Raw genomic sequence first — 17,941 nt, 5'->3', positions numbered from 1 at the left:
AAGAATCCTACCGATATAGCGGCATGTTAGGGATTATAGACTTTGTAATTATATGACATGATATTGTCTACTTTGAGCATGATCTCTGGTAATTATAATTATATGATATTGTCTACTTTGAGCATGATCTCTGGTAATTATAATTATATGATATTGTCTACTTTGAGCATGATCTCTCGTAATTTTATTTTTATATTAATTAGCTTCGTGAAAATGGAATAATTAGCGGAAAAAAATCATAAAAAACTAAATGGAGAAAATAAGGTAGTTGAAACTCCGATGTGTCGGGTCGACCCGGATCCACGAAAAAGCTCCAGATCCAAACCCGCAAAATTCAAAAAGGGTTTCTTCTCTCTCTCTCTCTCACTGTAGCTATAATATATGTTCTTTGTCATTTCAAATTTCTTCCCTCTCTCTTTCTCTCTCTATTCTTTAACGGCTAATTCTCTCTCTTCTTCCTTCTCTCTCGCTCTCTTGTCTTCGTCTTCCTCAAAATCTTCACTCTTCTTTCTTTCTCTCTGTGAAATCCGTTTTTCCTCTTCCATTTTCCCGTTTCTTTCCGATGAAGCACTTTATGCAGCCAAGAAACGCTATCTTGCGAGATACCCATGCCGTCGACCCGCCTTCTTCTTCCCCAAGCCCTAGCGGTGGAATCAAGGGTAGACCCCCTCGGAAGCCCAAATCCTCTAAGGAGAATGCTCCGCCTTCAGATCCTAACTCCATGGTTCTGGATCCCAAACCCTCGCCGGCCAAGTTGAAGAGCCCTCTCCCACCCAGACCTCCGTCTTCCAACCCACTCAAGCGGAAGCTCAGTATGGAGACCGTCCCCGAGAATTCAATCCCCGGATTGTTTGATTCTGGTGTGAAGGTACACTACCTGTTGCGATTCTGTGTGTTTTGGTTTCATTTTTGTCCAAATTTGGGTGGAGAAGTGACAGTTTAAGTTTCAGATGCGGTAAAGTTATGTTAGTGGATCTACTGCATTTCTGCCCAATTTAGTTAAGTAGATATGCTGCTGTTCTTTGCAGCTTTAGTAAGCTATTAGAAGGGAACGACTCCGTTTCTTGTTCAGTTCGCTCGTCTTTTGGATGTCAGACATGCGTTGTGTTACTTAAAACCTGAATGTTGAACTCTGGTTCTTAGTGCTATGGTTTATTAATGGTTTGTCGTGAGAAAAGATTCTACATTATGTTTGTTCAGATGAGGGGGTGTGAGTGTCTGTATAAGGAGAGAGAGTGTACTCTGAATGTAGGAGAATTTGTTGCTCTAGCTCCCAAGCTCAACTTTGAGATTGGCATTGGAACTTTCTTCCCTGCATAAGTTATGTCTGCGATTTTCAGGTGGTAGTGCGCATGAGGCCGCCGTGCAAGGACAGAGATGAAGGGGATAATGTAGTACAGAAAGCTTCTGAGGATTCTTTGTCAATTAACGGACAAACGTTTACTTTTGATGCTGTTGCTGACACAGAGGCAACACAGGCATGATCTATTGTGAACTCTTGCTTGCAGCTCGTTTGATTGACATTAGACAATATGGGGTGAAAGATTAAATTTTGTTTATTCTGTTTGCAGCTTGATATCTTTCAACTTGTTGGAGAGCCTCTTGTTGAAAACTGCATGGCAGGTTTCAACAGTTCTGTATTTGCGTATGGACAAGTATGTCTGCATCTGTTCGTCCACCTTTCTGTTTCCTGCATTTTATGATGTTTATTTTACATCCTAAATGCCTATGTACTAATTGAACCAGACGGGAAGTGGAAAGACATATACCATGTGGGGTCCAGCCAATGCTTTGTCAGATGACAATTTATTAACCGAACAAAAAGGCTTAACTCCCCGTGTTTTTGAACGACTCTTTGCTCGTATAAACGAGGTGGGTTTAAACTTTTTAGTTCTTAGACTCTTGAAGGTAATTGTGCAGAACCTCACATTATTTAGTCTTTGGTGGAAATTGTAGGAACAAGTGAAGCATGCTGACAAGTTACTCAAGTATCAGTGCTACTGTTCTTTTCTCGAGGTTGGACAACAATTGTCTTCCACAGTATGATCTACACGTTTTATGTACGAATTCATTTCAATTCACTGGAAAAGCTGTGTTGCAGATTTACAATGAGCAAATCACTGATCTATTGGATCCAAATCAGAGAAACCTCCAGGTTATTGATAACGCCTAATGCCTCTCTCTCTCTCACTCTAAATAATAAATAAAACAATAAAACAATAAAAAACAAAATGTTATTCTATTCCTGTATTATGAGAAACTTATTCGGTCTTCTGTTGAATTCATCTCACAGATTAGAGAAGATGTAAAATCTGGTGTTTATGTGGAAAATCTAACAGAGGAGTGTGTATCTACAATGGCTGACGTTATTCGGATATTAATGAAGGTTTTTACTTCCTTTTCCTGCTAGTCTGTGCACCTATGTAATGTGTGTGTGTGTGTCTGGGATAGTTGAAATAGAAATGTTAAGGATATTATTATATTATTTTTTGTCATGGCTAAAGATAACCTTGTCTGTATTGTTTTAATTGAACTATTGTTATTAGAATTGTTCCATCCATGAGCACTTTACGTGACTGTATTTATAGGCTTTACACAACTTGTATTAGCAATTATTCAGATGAATTGCTAATTATTCTAGTTGCTGTGGATCATTATAACTTGGCCTCCTGTACCTTGGATTTGGAATTGGTTTGATTTTTTCCTCTTTCTACGTGACATCCACATGGTAACTAATATTGGATGTATATTAACAGCTTAAGTAGAGAGAGCATGTTAAAGAGATTACCAAATGCAGAGATCTACCGTACGAGAACTGTATTTCACTTTTTAAGTATTAGGAGTCAGGTGGTTGTAATTGTCCAAGATATCCGGATATAATTTGTATTCTACCCTTCGTATTTTGAATACCGTAATTTTCTAGGTTGGTGGGATTTGATTCAATATGCAGTAGAAATCATAAATTCAGAATTAATCATCAGGTTCTGGACCTTTTTAATTGACATTATTTCCTATTACTTACTTAAGCATGAAAAATGGAAACCTTAATAAAGGTAAAAAAGTTTGATTTTGGAGAGAGATAAAACTAACCTTTGGAGTGTACAATACAATAACTGGCATTTCATTTTTTTGGTTTAATTCTTTGGTGAACTTTTGCATTCTTGATTTTGGAGAGAGAGAAAACTAACCTTTGGAGTGTCATACAATCCAATAAATGGCATTTCAGTTTTTGGTTTAATTCTTTGGTGAATTGTTGTGGAGATCCTGTGACCTATACTTTTAGAGACCGTCATCTACTTCATATAGCATGAAGACGTAACTTTAAAAAAGACTTGTTATCATGATATTGTAAAAATTTTGCCCTAGAACATGGTCACCACTGTTCTTCCTTTTCATGGTCAACCTTTTTAGAATGACTTGGATACAGTTTTAAACATCATCTCTATAATATCAGAATAATTATGCAGGGTTTATCAAACAGGAGGACTGGTGCAACAAGTGTTAATTCTGAGAGTTCGCGGTCACATACTGTTTTTACGTGTGTTGTTGAATCCCGATCCAAGGTAATGCTAAAAGAAGTTGCTCGTATCCTTTAATATGGTATCATTGGATTTAAATAAAAAAATTTAGGCTTTTAATTTGTAGACTGGATAATTGGTAGTCCAGTTTGTGCAGGATGGAAATGTGTGTCATGTTTTCTACATTCATGGACTGGTACTTGTAAAATTTAGGCTCACAATTATTTTCTGGTGCAGAGGATGGCAGATGGTTTAAGCAGCTTTAAAACAAGTCGAATAAATCTTGTTGATTTAGCTGGTTCTGAGAGGCAGAAGCTAACAGGTGCAGCGGGGGAACGCCTGAAGGAAGCAGGAAATATCAACAGATCACTCTCACAGCTTGGGTAACTAATGAATTGTAGTGGGACATATTTCAGATCTCTTTTAAGCAGTATCTTTTGAAGGATGTTCTTTTTCATTTATTTTTTAATGTTAATTAATTGTCTAATTATTCATCAGAATGCTCGTTGATACAGCTGCTTTTTATTGTTTTCATCTTCAGTGAGCTTACAGATCTGAAAATATTTTAGTTTCATGAGAATGGGGAATCCCCTGCCTCCCTGATGGTTTGCTGAGTGATGACGTAATCCTGGATGTAGTGTTCATTCTTTAAAGGGGAAACAATCTGTTCAGTGAATAATTGAATTCAAACTTCACTATCTTTAAATTTTCCGAAATAGTTTTTCTCATCATATTGGAGTTCTAAACTTATATGATAGATGACTGTTACTTGTAATCGCTGCATGCAAAACATTTAGATGCAATGTTAAAGATGTTTAAAAATTAACAGTTAAATAGATGTGCCATAGCTTTTTTTTTGGGTGGGGGCAGTGCATTCTAGTTTTAGCCAGATGAAGGGAAGTATTTTTGCATACAAGTTTCCTCTACATGTCACTAAGGACGGTTTTCTCTACCTATCTTATTGAGAAAGTGATTGTGGTACAGGAATCTTATTAATATTCTTGCCGAGATTTCTCAAACTGGAAAACAAAGGCACATCCCGTATAGAGACTCCAGGCTCACTTTTTTATTGCAAGAATCTCTCGGGGGAAATGCAAAATTAGCGATGGTTTGTGCCATTTCTCCATCACAGAGGTTAATATAATATTTCAGGGCTCCTCTTACATTGAAGGTGCTTTTTTCTTCTTGAAATAAAAAATTTACGTGGGTTGTTTTGCAGCTGCAAGAGTGAAAGTCTTAGCACCTTGAGGTTTGCCCAGCGTGCCAAAGCTATAAAAAACAAAGCAATTGTTAATGAAGTTATGCAAGATGATGTGAATCACTTGCGTGAAGTGATACGGCAGCTCAGGGTCAGTTTTATTTTTTATTTTATTTTATTATTTTTTTTCAATATTTAGCAATTTTTCATGTAAGGATTGTACATTTTAAGTCGTGAATATGACTAAACTGAGATGTTCATCAGGATGAATTACACCGACTAAAGTCAAATGGAAGTAGTTCAACTGACACAAATGGAGGTCACTCTGCAGCATGGATCCGCAGAAGTTTAAATCTACTTAAGTCTAGTATAAATCATCCTATCAGCTTACCTCATGTGGATGATGATGGTGATGAAGACATGGAAATTGACGAGGAAGCTGTTGAGAAGCTCTGTGATCAACTAGACAAACAAAATGCAGCTTCACAGGCTAGTGAAGGAAAGGAAGCTGAAACTGTTAAATCAGTTTCCTCAATTGCCTTAAAAGGAAATGAGTTAACTAAGTTTGAGCCGTGTGCATCTGGAAGTGAATGTCAAAAGGAAATTTCTGATGAAATTGATGTAAATATGGAAGAGGAAACATCCGCACAAGATGAGGTTATGACTGTTGGTTCAATAGAAGAACCTGTTTATGATACCCCAGTATGTTCTATCGACTTGCGGAACCATCACAGCCTTGAAGCACAAAGTCAAATGGCAGCAGACTCACCTGACCAAATCCTCATAGGTGAGCCCTCGGACAATAGTGTTATGAGCTCTTCAATGGAGAGAGTGAAAAATGGAGAACTAAAAACTTCAGAAGATGTCCCCTTGCTTCCATCCTCTGAACCTCTCAGTGGATTTCAGGCTACTGAGTGCAAATTAGATACACTCAACAATTCATCAAATGGGATTCTTAGTTGTGTTTCTCCTCCAGGCCTCAGCATAGTTCCTTGTAATGTGTCCCCAATTCTCAAATCCCCTACTCCAAGCGTTTCACCTAGAATTAGCGAAAGCAGAAAAAGCTTGAGGACTTCAACGATGTTGTCTGCTTCGCAGAAAGATCTTCAGGTAGAGACTAAGCTGGGCTTAGATCATCTGCAAAAATCATTTGAAAAGTCCTTAAAAAGGAGCTCCGCTAATGCATTATCTCTGTTGTCTACTCAGAGTAAGAATACTGCTGTAACAACAGAACAATTGGCTGCAAGCATTCGCAACGGGCTTGAAATTATTGATAGTTGTCGTCAGAGTTCAGCATTGAGAAGGTCTTCATTCAGATTTTCATATAAACCTGCAGAAAAGGTTAATGTGCCAATAAACAAAATTGATGTTGGCGTGCAAACATCTCGCGATGATGAGGCTACTGGTGAAAGTCTTGTTATGTGCACTAGTTGCAAAATTAGAAAGCAGCTGGAGGAGGATAGAGAGGAGGATAGAGAGGAGAATGGCAGTTCAGAGCTACAATTAGTACCTGTGGATGGTACAGACTCTGCCGAGAAATCCAGGATGCGAGTTCCTAAAGTATGTCAAGTTGAAATTCTATTTTTTCCCTGCTGTTTAGTGTTTATGTAAGCTAAATACTTCTTGTTCTTCTGCAGGCAGTTGAGAAAGTTCTTGCGGGGGCTATCAGAAGAGAAATGGCACTTGAAGAGTACTGCAACAAGCAAGCATTTGATATTAGTCAACTCAACCGTTTGGTATGCTCCTTCAGGATTTGCCTGTATTTAAATCCCCCTGTACCTGCTTACCAGTCTCTTTGATTTAGCTTGACTTTGCTTGGCCACTGTTCACAGTTACAACAGTACAAGCATGAGAGAGAATGCAATGCTGTGCTTGGGCAAGCCAGAGAGGACAAAATTCTTCGCCTTGAGAGCCTCATGGATGGTGTTTTACCAACTGAGGAGTTCATGGAGGAGGAGCTGTTGTCCCTCACACATGAGCATAAGGTCCGAGTTTTTCTATCTAGAGATATTTCCCCTGAGATTACTTCATCTCTAACTTTAGTATGTACAGGTTTTGAAGGATAAATATGAGAATCATCCTGAAGTCCTACAGACACGAATGGAGTTGAAAAAAGTTCAAGATGAATTGCAAAGTTATAGGAATTTCTATGATTTGGGCGAGAGAGAAGTGCTAATGGAGGAGATTCAGGATTTAAGAAGTCAGCTGCAATATTACATTGATTCACCCTCCGCGTCTTCACGAAAGCAAAACTCTCTTTTACAATTGACTTATTCTGAGCCAAGCAGTGCTCCACTTCTTGGTGCAATTCCGGAATCAACGGAAGAGAGTGCCGAGGAGAAACTTGAACAGGAGAGAGCTCGTTGGACTGAGGCAGAGAGCAGATGGATCTCTCTTTCGGAAGAACTCAGAAGTGAACTTGAAGCGAGCAGGTTGCTAGCAGAAAAAAGAAAACGAGAGTTTGAAGCTGAAAAGAAATGTGCTGAAGAGCTGGAGGAAGCTATGCGAATGGCCATGGCAGGGCATGCACGGTTGCTAGAACAGTATGCAGATTTGGAAGAAAAGCACATGCAACTGCTTTTAAGACACAGAAAGATACAGGATGGAATTGGGGATGTAAAAAAGGCAGCTGCTAGAGCAGGAGTGAAGGGATCAGAGTCCAAGTTCATAAATGCTCTTGCTGCCGAAATTTCAGTACTTAAAGTTGAAAGAGAGCGAGAGAAGCGCTATCTACGAGATGAGAACAAGGGACTTCAAGCTCAATTGAGAGACACTGCTGAAGCTGTGCAGGCTGCAGGTGAATTGCTTGTGCGACTCAAAGAAGCAGAAGAGGGAGTTGCTGCTGCTCAGGTCAGTTAAAAAGTGATATAGATTGTTTTGCATCTCATGATTGTTATCACTTATCAGTTTGCATTCTTTAATTCCATATTATGTAAACTCAGGTGTGCCAGGCCTCGTTCTCAAGTCAATTGATGTTATAAAAGAAAAATTTAGTGGAAAAGTTGATACTATTTTCTTTTTAGTAACACTAAGGTCGCTCAACTTAGCGTTGAACAAAAACTTACATAATGATTTTTGTATATATTCTTAAGTGTTCCAGGCCTCTTTTTGAAGTTGTTGGTGCAAAAATGAAACTTTTAAGGAAAAGGTTTCTTAAGCATCGTTCAACTGGTTATAAGACATATATCATCAAGTTCACATTTGATACTTATAGGTTGCTAGCAGAAAAAAGAAACCTTTTCCTTAAATATTTTAGTAGATTGCTGCGAGTACTTATACCATTAATCTTTTGACCTACGCATCACTTGATCCAAAATCTCTTGATAGTCTCGAATCAGAAGTTTATTTGTTTGCAAGACACACACACACACACACACATAAATATATGTATGTATCCTGTTTAGCTGATATTGCATTATTCTAGTAGATTGTTGTGAGTACCATTAATTTATGGATGGCCACATATTGTAATCCTGCTTTTCTCATGCAACTGGAACTTTAGAAACAAATGTTGAACATCTCTTTTATAGTTGATTGTAGAAAAGATATGTTTCTGGTATATCTTCTCCATTTTTTCTGCATCATTTAGAGAGCCTGCATTAAACGCAAATGGGGATGATTTTATGCCTGATTTTATAGTTCCTTATAATAAGTAGGCATCAACTAAATTTTGTTAAGTAAGTGTTGGTCTAACTGCTTTTGATAATATCCGCAGAGACGAACAATTGAAGCCGAGCAAGAAGCCGAGAAGGCCTACAAACAGATTGATAAATTGAAGAAAAAACATGAAAAGGAGATAGCCACACTCAATGCTCTCATGGCAGATTCTCGTTTACCAAAGGAAGCTATAATAGGACCTGCTTACGAAGATGAAACTAGCAAAGCTAAATATGACATGGACGAATCCCATGATCAGCGCTGGAGAGAGGAATTTGAGCCATTCTACAATGGCGAAGATGGTGAGCTACTACCTAAACTCTCAGAACCCTCCTGGTTCTCTGGATATGATAGATGCAACATATAGGATGCAAATATTATGGTAGTGGAACCATTTACATGTCACCCGTAAATTCTCCATTATGTATAGTTGTCCAACCTAACACTCACTCAGTTGGTGTTCGCAGTAGCTATATTACTACTGATTATGAGGAGAACTACATGCATGCTAGTTCCCCTTTATTGTTTGTATTCAAATACAAATTCTGGAAGTTTCATAAGAATGAAATGGTTGTAGAATTCTTTCATTCGTCTCTCTCACAACCCCCCCCCCCCCCCCCCCCCCCAAATGCTTGCTTATTGATTTTGAGAAATATGTGCGTGACAATATTTCTTATTTCTCATGTCTCATTTATTAGGAATGAAGTCAAACCTACCAGACTGTAGAAACATAAAGTTCTTCGAGTTAGTTCTATGCATTTACAATAAGATATTGTTGGGTTTTGTTCTTTTTTTCTATTAGCTTATTAAATATTGCACTATATTTTATCTGTCTAGGAGAGAAATCTTGAGAAAATTCTCATTTTTGTATTTAAACTTGCAAAACTCATTGTCATTCTGACATGTTGTCTGCTTGTTGACAAAAATACATAGGGCTTACTTACATTACTCACCATGCAAATTTTTGCTCTCTCCATTAGAGGTTACAGATATATTCTTCCCAAGGCGTGTGGCTGCCATTGGATCACTATGACTGAATCCCAAAACTTGTGGTGTTGAAGCAAAATGGATAATGATGGGAGGGAGGGACCCCAAAGCAAAGGAGCAGAGGTAACATAGTTTTGGAAATAAAGTATTTTTAGATAATGTTTAGAGTTTGGGTACAAAAATGGGAGCCAATCATCATAAGTTCATTTACTTTTGGAATGAGAATAGAAAAGAAAGGGAAAATGGAGTCTAGAAATTGGAGGTGTTTTCATTTATTTGTTTGGTTTTGTTGTCAAATGGATGGGAGGCAATGTTCAGAAGGATCAGAGAAATATGTCTGTGAAACCAAACAGAGTGCTGAGAGAGAGAGAGAGAGTTAGTTCATTGGCAATTCTCTTAACCATATAAGAGCAGACCATTTAATTTAATGCCATAGAGACCATAAAACAAGATGATTGTGCCTTTGTCCCTCTTTCTTTCTCTCTCTCTCTCTCTACAGAGGACCATTTCCATTTCTCTCTCTACAATGGTGGTCCAATTCTAGACATAACAAAAACAAGTAGGCCTCTCAACCCTAGCCATCCATCCATCCTTTCATCTCCCAGTTGGAACTCACAAATCCATATATTTAATGCCCATTCTCTCTCTCTCTCTCTCTCTCTCTCTCTCTCTCTCTCTCTCTCTCTCTCTCTCTCTCTCTCTCTCTCTCTCTCTCTCTGTGTGTGTGTGTGAGAGTAGGAACAACTGACCCATCATAATTTAAAAAATGGAAATGGATTTGAAAGTGACCATTGGGGGACAATACCAGCCATGTGATGGTGAGAGAAAGAGATGGAACTTGGGGGAGGAGGAGGGGGGGGTGGGGGTGTTGGGGTCTGAGGGAGAGGCCAGTTGGTTATTGAGTTATAAAAATTATTGAATGTAGCCGCCACACGCCACGCTTCGTTTCCATCCGATGCATGATCGAACTAAAAGTTTTGAACTTTTTTATGTATTCAACAGTGTAAAATCTCCAATTAAATTGTTCGAGCAAATCTATATCAAACTTAACTTTTTTTTAGGTAGTATTTGACTGTAGTAAGTAAATATTCTTCAACGTACTCATTACAGTATATTTATCTAGTCTTGACCACTAAACGTTCTCATTGTTGGTGTGTGTTGAGTTGAGTTGTTGTGGATAACATCTGAAGGGAACACTGCTTGGAGTTGAAGCAATAACTCCAAGAAAAAAGAGGTAAATTTTGATTCCAAATAAGAGTAAAATGGATTCTTTAAATGAAAGAAACAAACATATAATAGAAAGGTGAAAAAGTGAAGGTCTTTATTCCAATCATGGTTAGGTGAAGCATTCATTCCACACAAATAACAACAATAATGATCCCATCAAATTCCTCTTTCTAATTATCAAACCTTTTACCCCATCTTTTCGTTTATATTCGAGAATATCTATTTGGGTATGAGTTTTTCTCTGTTGAACGGCTCGAACGTTCTATTTTAGCTAATGAACTTTATATGAAAACTATCTCCGTCTCTGTCATTAACTTTCTATTTTAAATTATTTAAACATCTGAAGTTACAGGTAAGCTGACTAAAACGGGTTATTTGAAAATTAACCAAACCACAACATTTGAAGTATTGAGATTGAAGCGAAATTATTACGAACGATTTTAAGAGACGAAGATTGAGATTCAGGGTCTTTTCTTTTTGTCTCGAATACACTTTTTGGCCGTATTAAAACATCCAATAATGTTAAACTAATGTATCAAAATAGTTTCATCACCACAATTTGATTACTCAAAAATATATTTATTAGCCTTTTTGATTTCATGTCATTGTCTGTATGATACTCAAAATCTACTATGAACCTAACAAGATCTTGGATGAAGTAATTAGAAGGGATCAAAATGATTTTCTTATTGACTTTAGTCCCTTTATTTTTTTTGGTTAATTTGCTAAATCTTCCCCTATTGACTTCTAATCCCAATTATGATCCTAATTGTAATGATCTTTGAGATTGTTTATGTTTGTTTGTTGCCTTTAGCTGGAATCATTTCTATAACTCCTATAATAATATGCCTTTTGTGGCTCTTAATTAAAAGGAAAAAAGGTAAATGGAATGGTTGGTTCTTTGTCTCGTCAACTAGAACTTTAAAAAGTGTCTAATACAACTTATAATACTGTGTCCGATCACTCATTGATTTTCCGTCTAAGAAGTCGTTCGATTTAAAATTTCATTTGTACAAACTTGAAAGTTCTGAGACTATACTTGTAATTTGATATGTTTTTTAGAACAGGTATGCTTGATATTACAACAACATTGGTTTTTTAATACGTCTTTAAAAAAAGTTCAAGTCATCGGCGTATTTGACTATATTTTGAGTGCAAGGACGCTTGATATCATACAGGGTTATATTTTGAGTTCAACGACACATGGGATAGACAAATTTGTACCTCTATCATCTTGAACAACCAAATGAGCTATACTCAAGTTGACAAAACGGTATCAATCTACAGAGCGAGTATACAACTCGACCCTCTCGTGCATTAAGAGAGACAAAAGATAGTGTTTTAAGCAAGTAGAACACGAAGAGAAAAAGGTAAAATATCTAGAAAGAAAAGAAAGGGTATCCATCATGATCATAGTCCCCACTATGTTGCTTTCTTGTTCAACTTATCCATTTTATATAAGTAAATAAATGATGGGGTTTTGGTTTGTGAAGAAGTAGTTAAGAGGTTTAAACTGCTGCCAACCTGCGCAATGAAAGGTCCATTGAAAAGGAGGGAAAAAAAGGTGTGTTTAGCTGTGATTTGGTAGATAACAATATTGAAAGTGGCTTTGGATTCCAGTTAAGACAACCTTTTTTCAATATGTATTGTCTTGTGATTTGATTATATTGGACTTAAGAGTCGATATGTCCCCACACAACAGCTGGTTTCAAGTAACAATCTATCTTCCCCACAAGTTACGCGATTTAGCTTATCATAATATCATCCTAAATGGGTCCCTTTCGTTCATTCATTCAAAAGCTTTTCCAGCTATACTTGAAAGCAACTCGTTCAAAACTGTTCCTGGTTTTCGGTTTGGTTGATGAGAAAATGCAGGAAGCAAACAAGTATGTCAGCATCTTCGGTTCTAACGTCTTCCTAATCCTACAAGCGAGTCCAACCGTTGGATGTGAATTCAGTAACTTGAACATCGCTAGCAGATATTGTCCTCCTTGGGTTTTCCCTTACGACTTCTGGTAGGGAGAGGTTTCCACACCCTTGTAAAGAATGTTTCGTTCCCCTCTCCAACCGATGTGAGATCTTACAATCTATCTCTTTCGGGGCCCAAGGTCCTCCCTAGAACACCCCTTCAGGGCTCAACGTCTTCGCTGACATATCGTCTGGTATCTAGCTCTGATACCATTTGTCCTCTTTGGGATTTCTCTTACAAGCTTTCCCTTCAAGGTTTTTAAAACTTGTGTACTAGGAAAAGGTTTCTACACTCTTATAAAGAATGCTTCCTTCCTCTCTCCAACCGATATGAAATCTCACATTCTTTCTCTACACTCAACAGTAAAAGCTATCAACCACATTACGACAGTCTAAAACAAGAACAGGAGAGAGAGAGAGAGAGGCAGATCAGATAAGAGAGAGATTTGTCTAAGAGGAACAATGATAACATTTATGATTTATGAGTAGTAATAATACAAATGGTAGGATTGAATGTCAGAACTTTTCAATCTTTTTCCAACACTACTTTTACAATGGCTATTAAAAGCATAAATGTGGTCTGATAAAAAATGAGGCCACCACCAGTTTTCGCTGCCAATTAGTTCTAGCATTATACAGAGAGGATTTCTTGAAAGAACGCTCCAAAAGAATGAGTGGCTGACACATAATTTCCAGAAAGAACCAAAAAGAAAAAAGAATGGAACTGGAATCCCTCTCTATGTACAGAAAAAGCCTCTCTCACCTTGGGGAGGCCGCCATGGAATTCAGCAGTTTCTGTTCTTGACTCTTTTACCGTTCACTTTTCATCTCATCTGCAGCCATAGAGCCTATTCCAGAACATAAATTTTTGGATTCAGTTCAGAGATTTAACCAAAACACCTTCAAATTCAGTTTAGTGATCTAATCAAACCCAAATAGCTACAAATTCTGTGGTGTTCTGTGTTTATCTTACCATTAGAACTCTGCAGCTGGTTTTGTCCATAACCCATTTGAACTACGGTGTGGAGTTCATCCTCCCAGAACTTTGAAATCTGTATATCAATTTAGAGAGAACCCTTTAGAATATACTGCAAAGAGATATCAGTTTCAACACTTTTACGACACAGATTAGCTATTTACTTGGATTCCGTTCCCAACTTCGTTGTATCCACTCGGTATTTGCGCGCTTAGATTTCTTTGCTGATCACTTGATGAGGCAACTGAGAATTGCTTCTCTGTCCCAATAGAAATGCTACTATGAAGAGGAGGCATGTGCATAGATTGATAGTCATATGCAAAAGCGGGCATGGATGAATCCATAGGGTAAACCGTTAGCGACGACGAACCGGGACCTTTGAAGATCTGAAATATGCAGCAAATCACACAAGATAAGGCATAATCCCAGAGAGTGTTTCACTAAAATAAAATATGCAGTAAAAATGATGCTCTGTGCTTCACTTACATCCTTTGGCAAAAGGGTCTCCATGTTCAAATCCATCCTTGGATTGACAGTGGTCAATTTCATTGAAAGAAACTGCATCAAATCCAACACAATTTAGAAGACTATATACATGTATACAGTAATGTGGCAGATCTTTTGAATGTTTGGTGATTACCTCAACTTGGCGCTGCAAAGACTGAACATAGTTTATGATTTCATCAAGCATGACAGCCTTCCCAGTTACCTATGATATAAAAAATGCAACTCTTAACTTTAGAACAATGTTCAGGCTTAAAAATTTCAAACTCAGGCAGCAGAATTGTAAATTTCAAGCACCTTATTGCAACTAGGGACGAGATCTTGAAGAAACTTCATCCGTTTGCTGATTTTCTCTCGTCGGACCTGCACGAGCAAGAACACGAAGAACGCAATTGTGAGTACTTGAATCATATGGGAGTACAGAAGGATTGATATACAGAGAATTTGTGGTTTAGCTCATACTCTTTCAGCCAAACTGTGGCTATCTGTTGCTTGACCCCTTCTAGCTCTGACATGGATATAATCCTTCGGAGGCTCTGGAGGCTTTGAATTGTCATTCTTTTGCTTAGGATTTGCTACTCCTAAAGCTTTTGAGCCATCTTTGGCCTCTGCCTTCCCTTTTGCAGCATCAATCTCCTTCTTAGAAGCTTCATCTGGTTTGATTTTCTTTCCATTTAATTCATGTTTCTCTCCTGCAACCTGAAACAAGAATATGCATTCCCATTTGTTTACACTAAGTTCATCAACAGATGCAAAATTTGACTCAAAATTTGCAAATATACCTTCAAATCTTTTGCTTGTCCAGTGAGAATTGATTTCCTTTTCCTAGTGTTGATTTCTGGTTTACCTTTGAAACCCAATTCCCCACCTGTAATCTGCTCGGAAACCGACGATCCCTCCGGTGAATCGCCGGTGTTTTCAGGGGTCGAAGACCTCGAAAACCTGTTCAGTACCTTCTTGTTAGGGATTCTCATGGAATTCCCCTTCTGGATTGGGCTTTGCTCGCCTTCTTGAACCCCCATTTGAGATCCACTTCCACCAATGTTGAAGGATTTGTTACTTGAAACTCTGGATAGCTTTCCAGATTCCATCCCAGCTCCCAATTCTAGGGTTTCATTAGAACTCAAGTGGCCATTCAAGCCCGCAAGATTCCTGTTCCCAAAGCAAGAAAATCTCGCAGCCCTCTCAGTAAACCCAGGATCAGCCGAAAATGGAGCCAGATTTTGATGAAGGGGAATCAAATTCCCTCCGATCGAAGACAAATTAAGCTTGGGAGGAGAATTCAAAGGCGTATTGTAACAAGAAGTGTTCGTACTCTTATTGTTCGTTCCACCAATGTAAGAATGAGGCGAAATCTCACCAGAATTGCAAATACTCCCAAGCCTTCCGATCAATTCTCGCATCATCAAGTTGTCTCCACCTCCACCGCCACCGCCACCGCCACCGCCACCACCACCACCGATAACATTTCCAGCGTGAGAATTCACCGGAGAAGACACAATTGAACTCAAAGTAGACTCAAAGAGATCGCTCTGATCCATCGAATTCTCCCAATTGGAAGTAAACAACCCACTCGAATTCAACTCATTAGGTTGAATTTCCATCCCAGAAAAACCGCATCCATCGTTCATAAAGAACTCGTTCTCCATTTCGATCAATAACACAAAATTCAGAGAAAAACTCAAAACCCCAGATGAAAAATCGTTCCAAATTCAAAGAATCAACAAAAACAAACAAACAAACAAAAACCCTAGCCACAAACTTTCTCCGCAAGAAAAAGAGAAAAACAAGCAATCGCAGAGGTGAAGAAGCAACAATGATGAAATAATTTCTTTGTTAGTTTGTGGGCTCAAAATGAAGAACATTAAAAACAACAAAAAAACAGAGAACACAGAGGAGAGAGAGAGAGAGAGAGAGAGAGAGAGAGAGAGTTTGAGTGAGAAATGTGGGGAAGTGGAGGAGAAGCAACATAGATAAAGGCAAGGAAATGTCTGTTTGACTTTTTTTCTTTTTTAAAATAAATAAATATATTATAAAAATATTAAATAATAATTTAATGTTACTTATTCACAAATACGAGTACACTTCGAACCTCCCTGAAATTTTAGCTTTAAATCTTTACTCTCCCTGTCATCGTTCGAGCATAACTTAATGGATAAGACATCAGTCATCGTATTAAAAGTCGATGGTATTCTGATTGAGCATATTTCTGTACCCGTTAAACTAATAAAATTCTAAATTATTATTTAAAAATTTTGACACGTCTAATTGCATCATGTCAATATCTGTACTATCAATATATTCTTTTTCAGTGGCTCAAGGTTAAAGTATTATTTACTTAGAGCATTTATTAGGGGTGTACATTCAACCCGACAACTCGATAACCCGGACCAACCCAACTCGAATTATAACGGTTGGGTTGGATTAGATTAGCATTTCGGGTAGGGTTGGGTTCATTTTTCTGAACCCGAATTGAATCGGTTCAAGTGTCTGGTGGTTGCGACAGTCAAGTGTCCAATAGGATTAGCATTTTAGGTAGGGTTGCTACAGTCACCCAACCAATACCCTATTTTTTGGGTCAAGTGTCTGATGGTTCTATTTTTAATTATTTAAAAAAATATATATATAATTATATACCATACCTATTAAGTTAATAATTAAAATATTATAAAATTAAAATATTTGTTAAATCAAATATTCACGAGCTACAATGCATCACTGGTTTATAAACGTAAAATATTTTTTAATATTCGTATTAATCTTAAAAATAGGGTAAAGTTGGAGTTGGTCGAGTTTATTCAAACAAAAACATGTCAGTACTCGAATCGAACTGAACTTTCAATTTGCTTAAAAGTTCAATCCAACCCGAACCGAAAAAAAAAAAACCTAACCCAACTTATGATAGTCAGATAATCAAGTCATATATAATGGACCAAACGCGAACGAATAAACCCTTCCGTCAAAATATTAAAAAAGTAAACGCATTTGGATGCATTCCATTTGAATGTGCATTTGCAGCGGATATTGCATTTATGTCAAAATCCGACCAACTCCACCTCTTTTATTTATTTATTTATTTATTTATTTATTATTATTATTATTATTATTATTGCAATTTTAAACTTATCTTGAGATCTCAAAGAGTATCTGTCGGCAACCCATAATTAAATTAATCAATAAAAAATAAAATAAATAATATTTTTAAGAATTACCTTGAAACTAAAAATGAGATTAAAATATAGAAATTAAATTAATGGAATGAAATTAAATGAGACTAAAAATTGGCAGGGGTAGTATAGTAATTTAACCAAAGATAAATAACAAGTTTTAAATTGAATATAAATTAAACAAATAATAATAATTGTAACGAGAGAGAGAAGCTTCCCCAGTGGATCTTAACGTGCGCTTCAATCATTGAAAAGCGTCCACTTATTACCATTTTGCCCCTGGCAAAACCGGTGACCTTCGTTGGTTACGTGTCGGTATTTCATTGGGTGATGGACACGGTTTACAAGATGGTTTAAAAATAATTAACTATTATTTGTCAGGGATTTAATTATTAATTATTATAATCTGACAAAATTGCAGAGTTTTATTTGTATTTATTGGAAATAATTTGGAGAATTATAATTATAATTATAATTTGGTTGATAAAGGAGAATCATTATGGCAGAGTGGCAGGTGGATTATAATCATTTGTTCATCCATTTTGTCTTTTTTTTTTTTTTTTTTTCGTAAAAATAAATAAATAAATAAATAAAAATAAATTGGGTAAGACATTTTTCAAAATCACCGTCTTATTATTATTATTATTATTATTTATTATTAAAAGAATTAGGTGACGAGAATAAAATTGAATAATGGAAAGTTACTGTATATACCAATAATGCTATCGGTAAATTTTTA

The 17,941-nt window shown here is 37.1% G+C and overlaps 2 protein-coding genes across 3 annotated transcripts; one reads left to right on the top strand and one right to left on the bottom strand.

The window, feature by feature from the left end:
- The first annotated feature begins 397 nt into the window (after positions 1-397).
- LOC111791432 (kinesin-like protein KIN-12B) lies at positions 398-8,960 on the top strand. The gene is made up of 16 exons (XM_023672768.2): positions 398-868; positions 1,341-1,478; positions 1,572-1,655; positions 1,747-1,872; positions 1,957-2,016; positions 2,102-2,155; positions 2,294-2,386; positions 3,468-3,563; positions 3,756-3,901; positions 4,503-4,652; positions 4,738-4,867; positions 4,981-6,276; positions 6,354-6,452; positions 6,549-6,701; positions 6,769-7,566; positions 8,432-8,960. Exons 1-16 carry the CDS (start codon positions 563-565, stop codon positions 8,738-8,740), a joined length of 4,038 nt encoding a protein of 1,345 aa, XP_023528536.2. The 5' UTR covers positions 398-562; the 3' UTR covers positions 8,741-8,960.
- A 4,040-nt stretch (positions 8,961-13,000) lies between these two features.
- Positions 13,001-15,974, bottom strand: LOC111791431 (transcription factor bHLH62). Of its 2 annotated transcripts, none has more exons than XM_087121891.1 (8): positions 14,818-15,974; positions 14,498-14,734; positions 14,333-14,398; positions 14,172-14,240; positions 14,018-14,089; positions 13,696-13,917; positions 13,470-13,607; positions 13,001-13,435 (listed from the first exon to the last, which is right to left on the bottom strand). In XM_087121891.1, the coding sequence occupies exons 1-8, from the start codon at positions 15,682-15,684 to the stop codon at positions 13,430-13,432; spliced, it is 1,677 nt and encodes a 558-aa protein (XP_086978017.1). In that variant the 5' UTR covers positions 15,685-15,974; the 3' UTR covers positions 13,001-13,429. The 2 variants fall into 2 exon arrangements, with proteins under 2 accessions (XP_086978017.1, XP_023528535.2); XM_023672767.2 differs by having other exon boundaries at positions 13,001-13,403; positions 13,529-13,607; positions 14,818-15,973.
- Between the last annotated feature and the right edge of the window lie 1,967 nt (positions 15,975-17,941).

This window comes from Cucurbita pepo, chromosome 3 (genome assembly GCF_057944985.1).
Source record: "Cucurbita pepo subsp. pepo isolate OVF chromosome 3, ASM5794498v1, whole genome shotgun sequence".
NCBI lineage: Eukaryota > Viridiplantae > Streptophyta > Magnoliopsida > Cucurbitales > Cucurbitaceae > Cucurbita > Cucurbita pepo.
Note: the sequence above shows the minus strand (reverse complement) of the source record. Positions and strands in the feature narration are given on the sequence as shown.

Excerpts from the sequence above, each read along its gene's own strand:
- LOC111791432 (XM_023672768.2), top strand. The coding sequence starts at position 563 with ATGAAGCACTTTATGCAGCCAAGAAACGCTATCTTGCGAGATACCCAT. Across the intron at positions 6,702-6,768 it reads CCCTCACACATGAGCATAAG|GTTTTGAAGGATAAATATGA; the intron begins GTCCGAGTTTTT and ends TAGTATGTACAG. Across the intron at positions 7,567-8,431 it reads AGGGAGTTGCTGCTGCTCAG|AGACGAACAATTGAAGCCGA; the intron begins GTCAGTTAAAAA and ends TAATATCCGCAG.
- LOC111791431 (XM_087121891.1), bottom strand. The coding sequence starts at position 15,684 with ATGGAGAACGAGTTCTTTATGAACGATGGATGCGGTTTTTCTGGGATG. Across the intron at positions 13,918-14,017 it reads AGACCCTTTTGCCAAAGGAT|ATCTTCAAAGGTCCCGGTTC; the intron begins GTAAGTGAAGCA and ends TGCATATTTCAG. Across the intron at positions 13,608-13,695 it reads AAGTTGGGAACGGAATCCAA|ATTTCAAAGTTCTGGGAGGA; the intron begins GTAAATAGCTAA and ends ATTGATATACAG.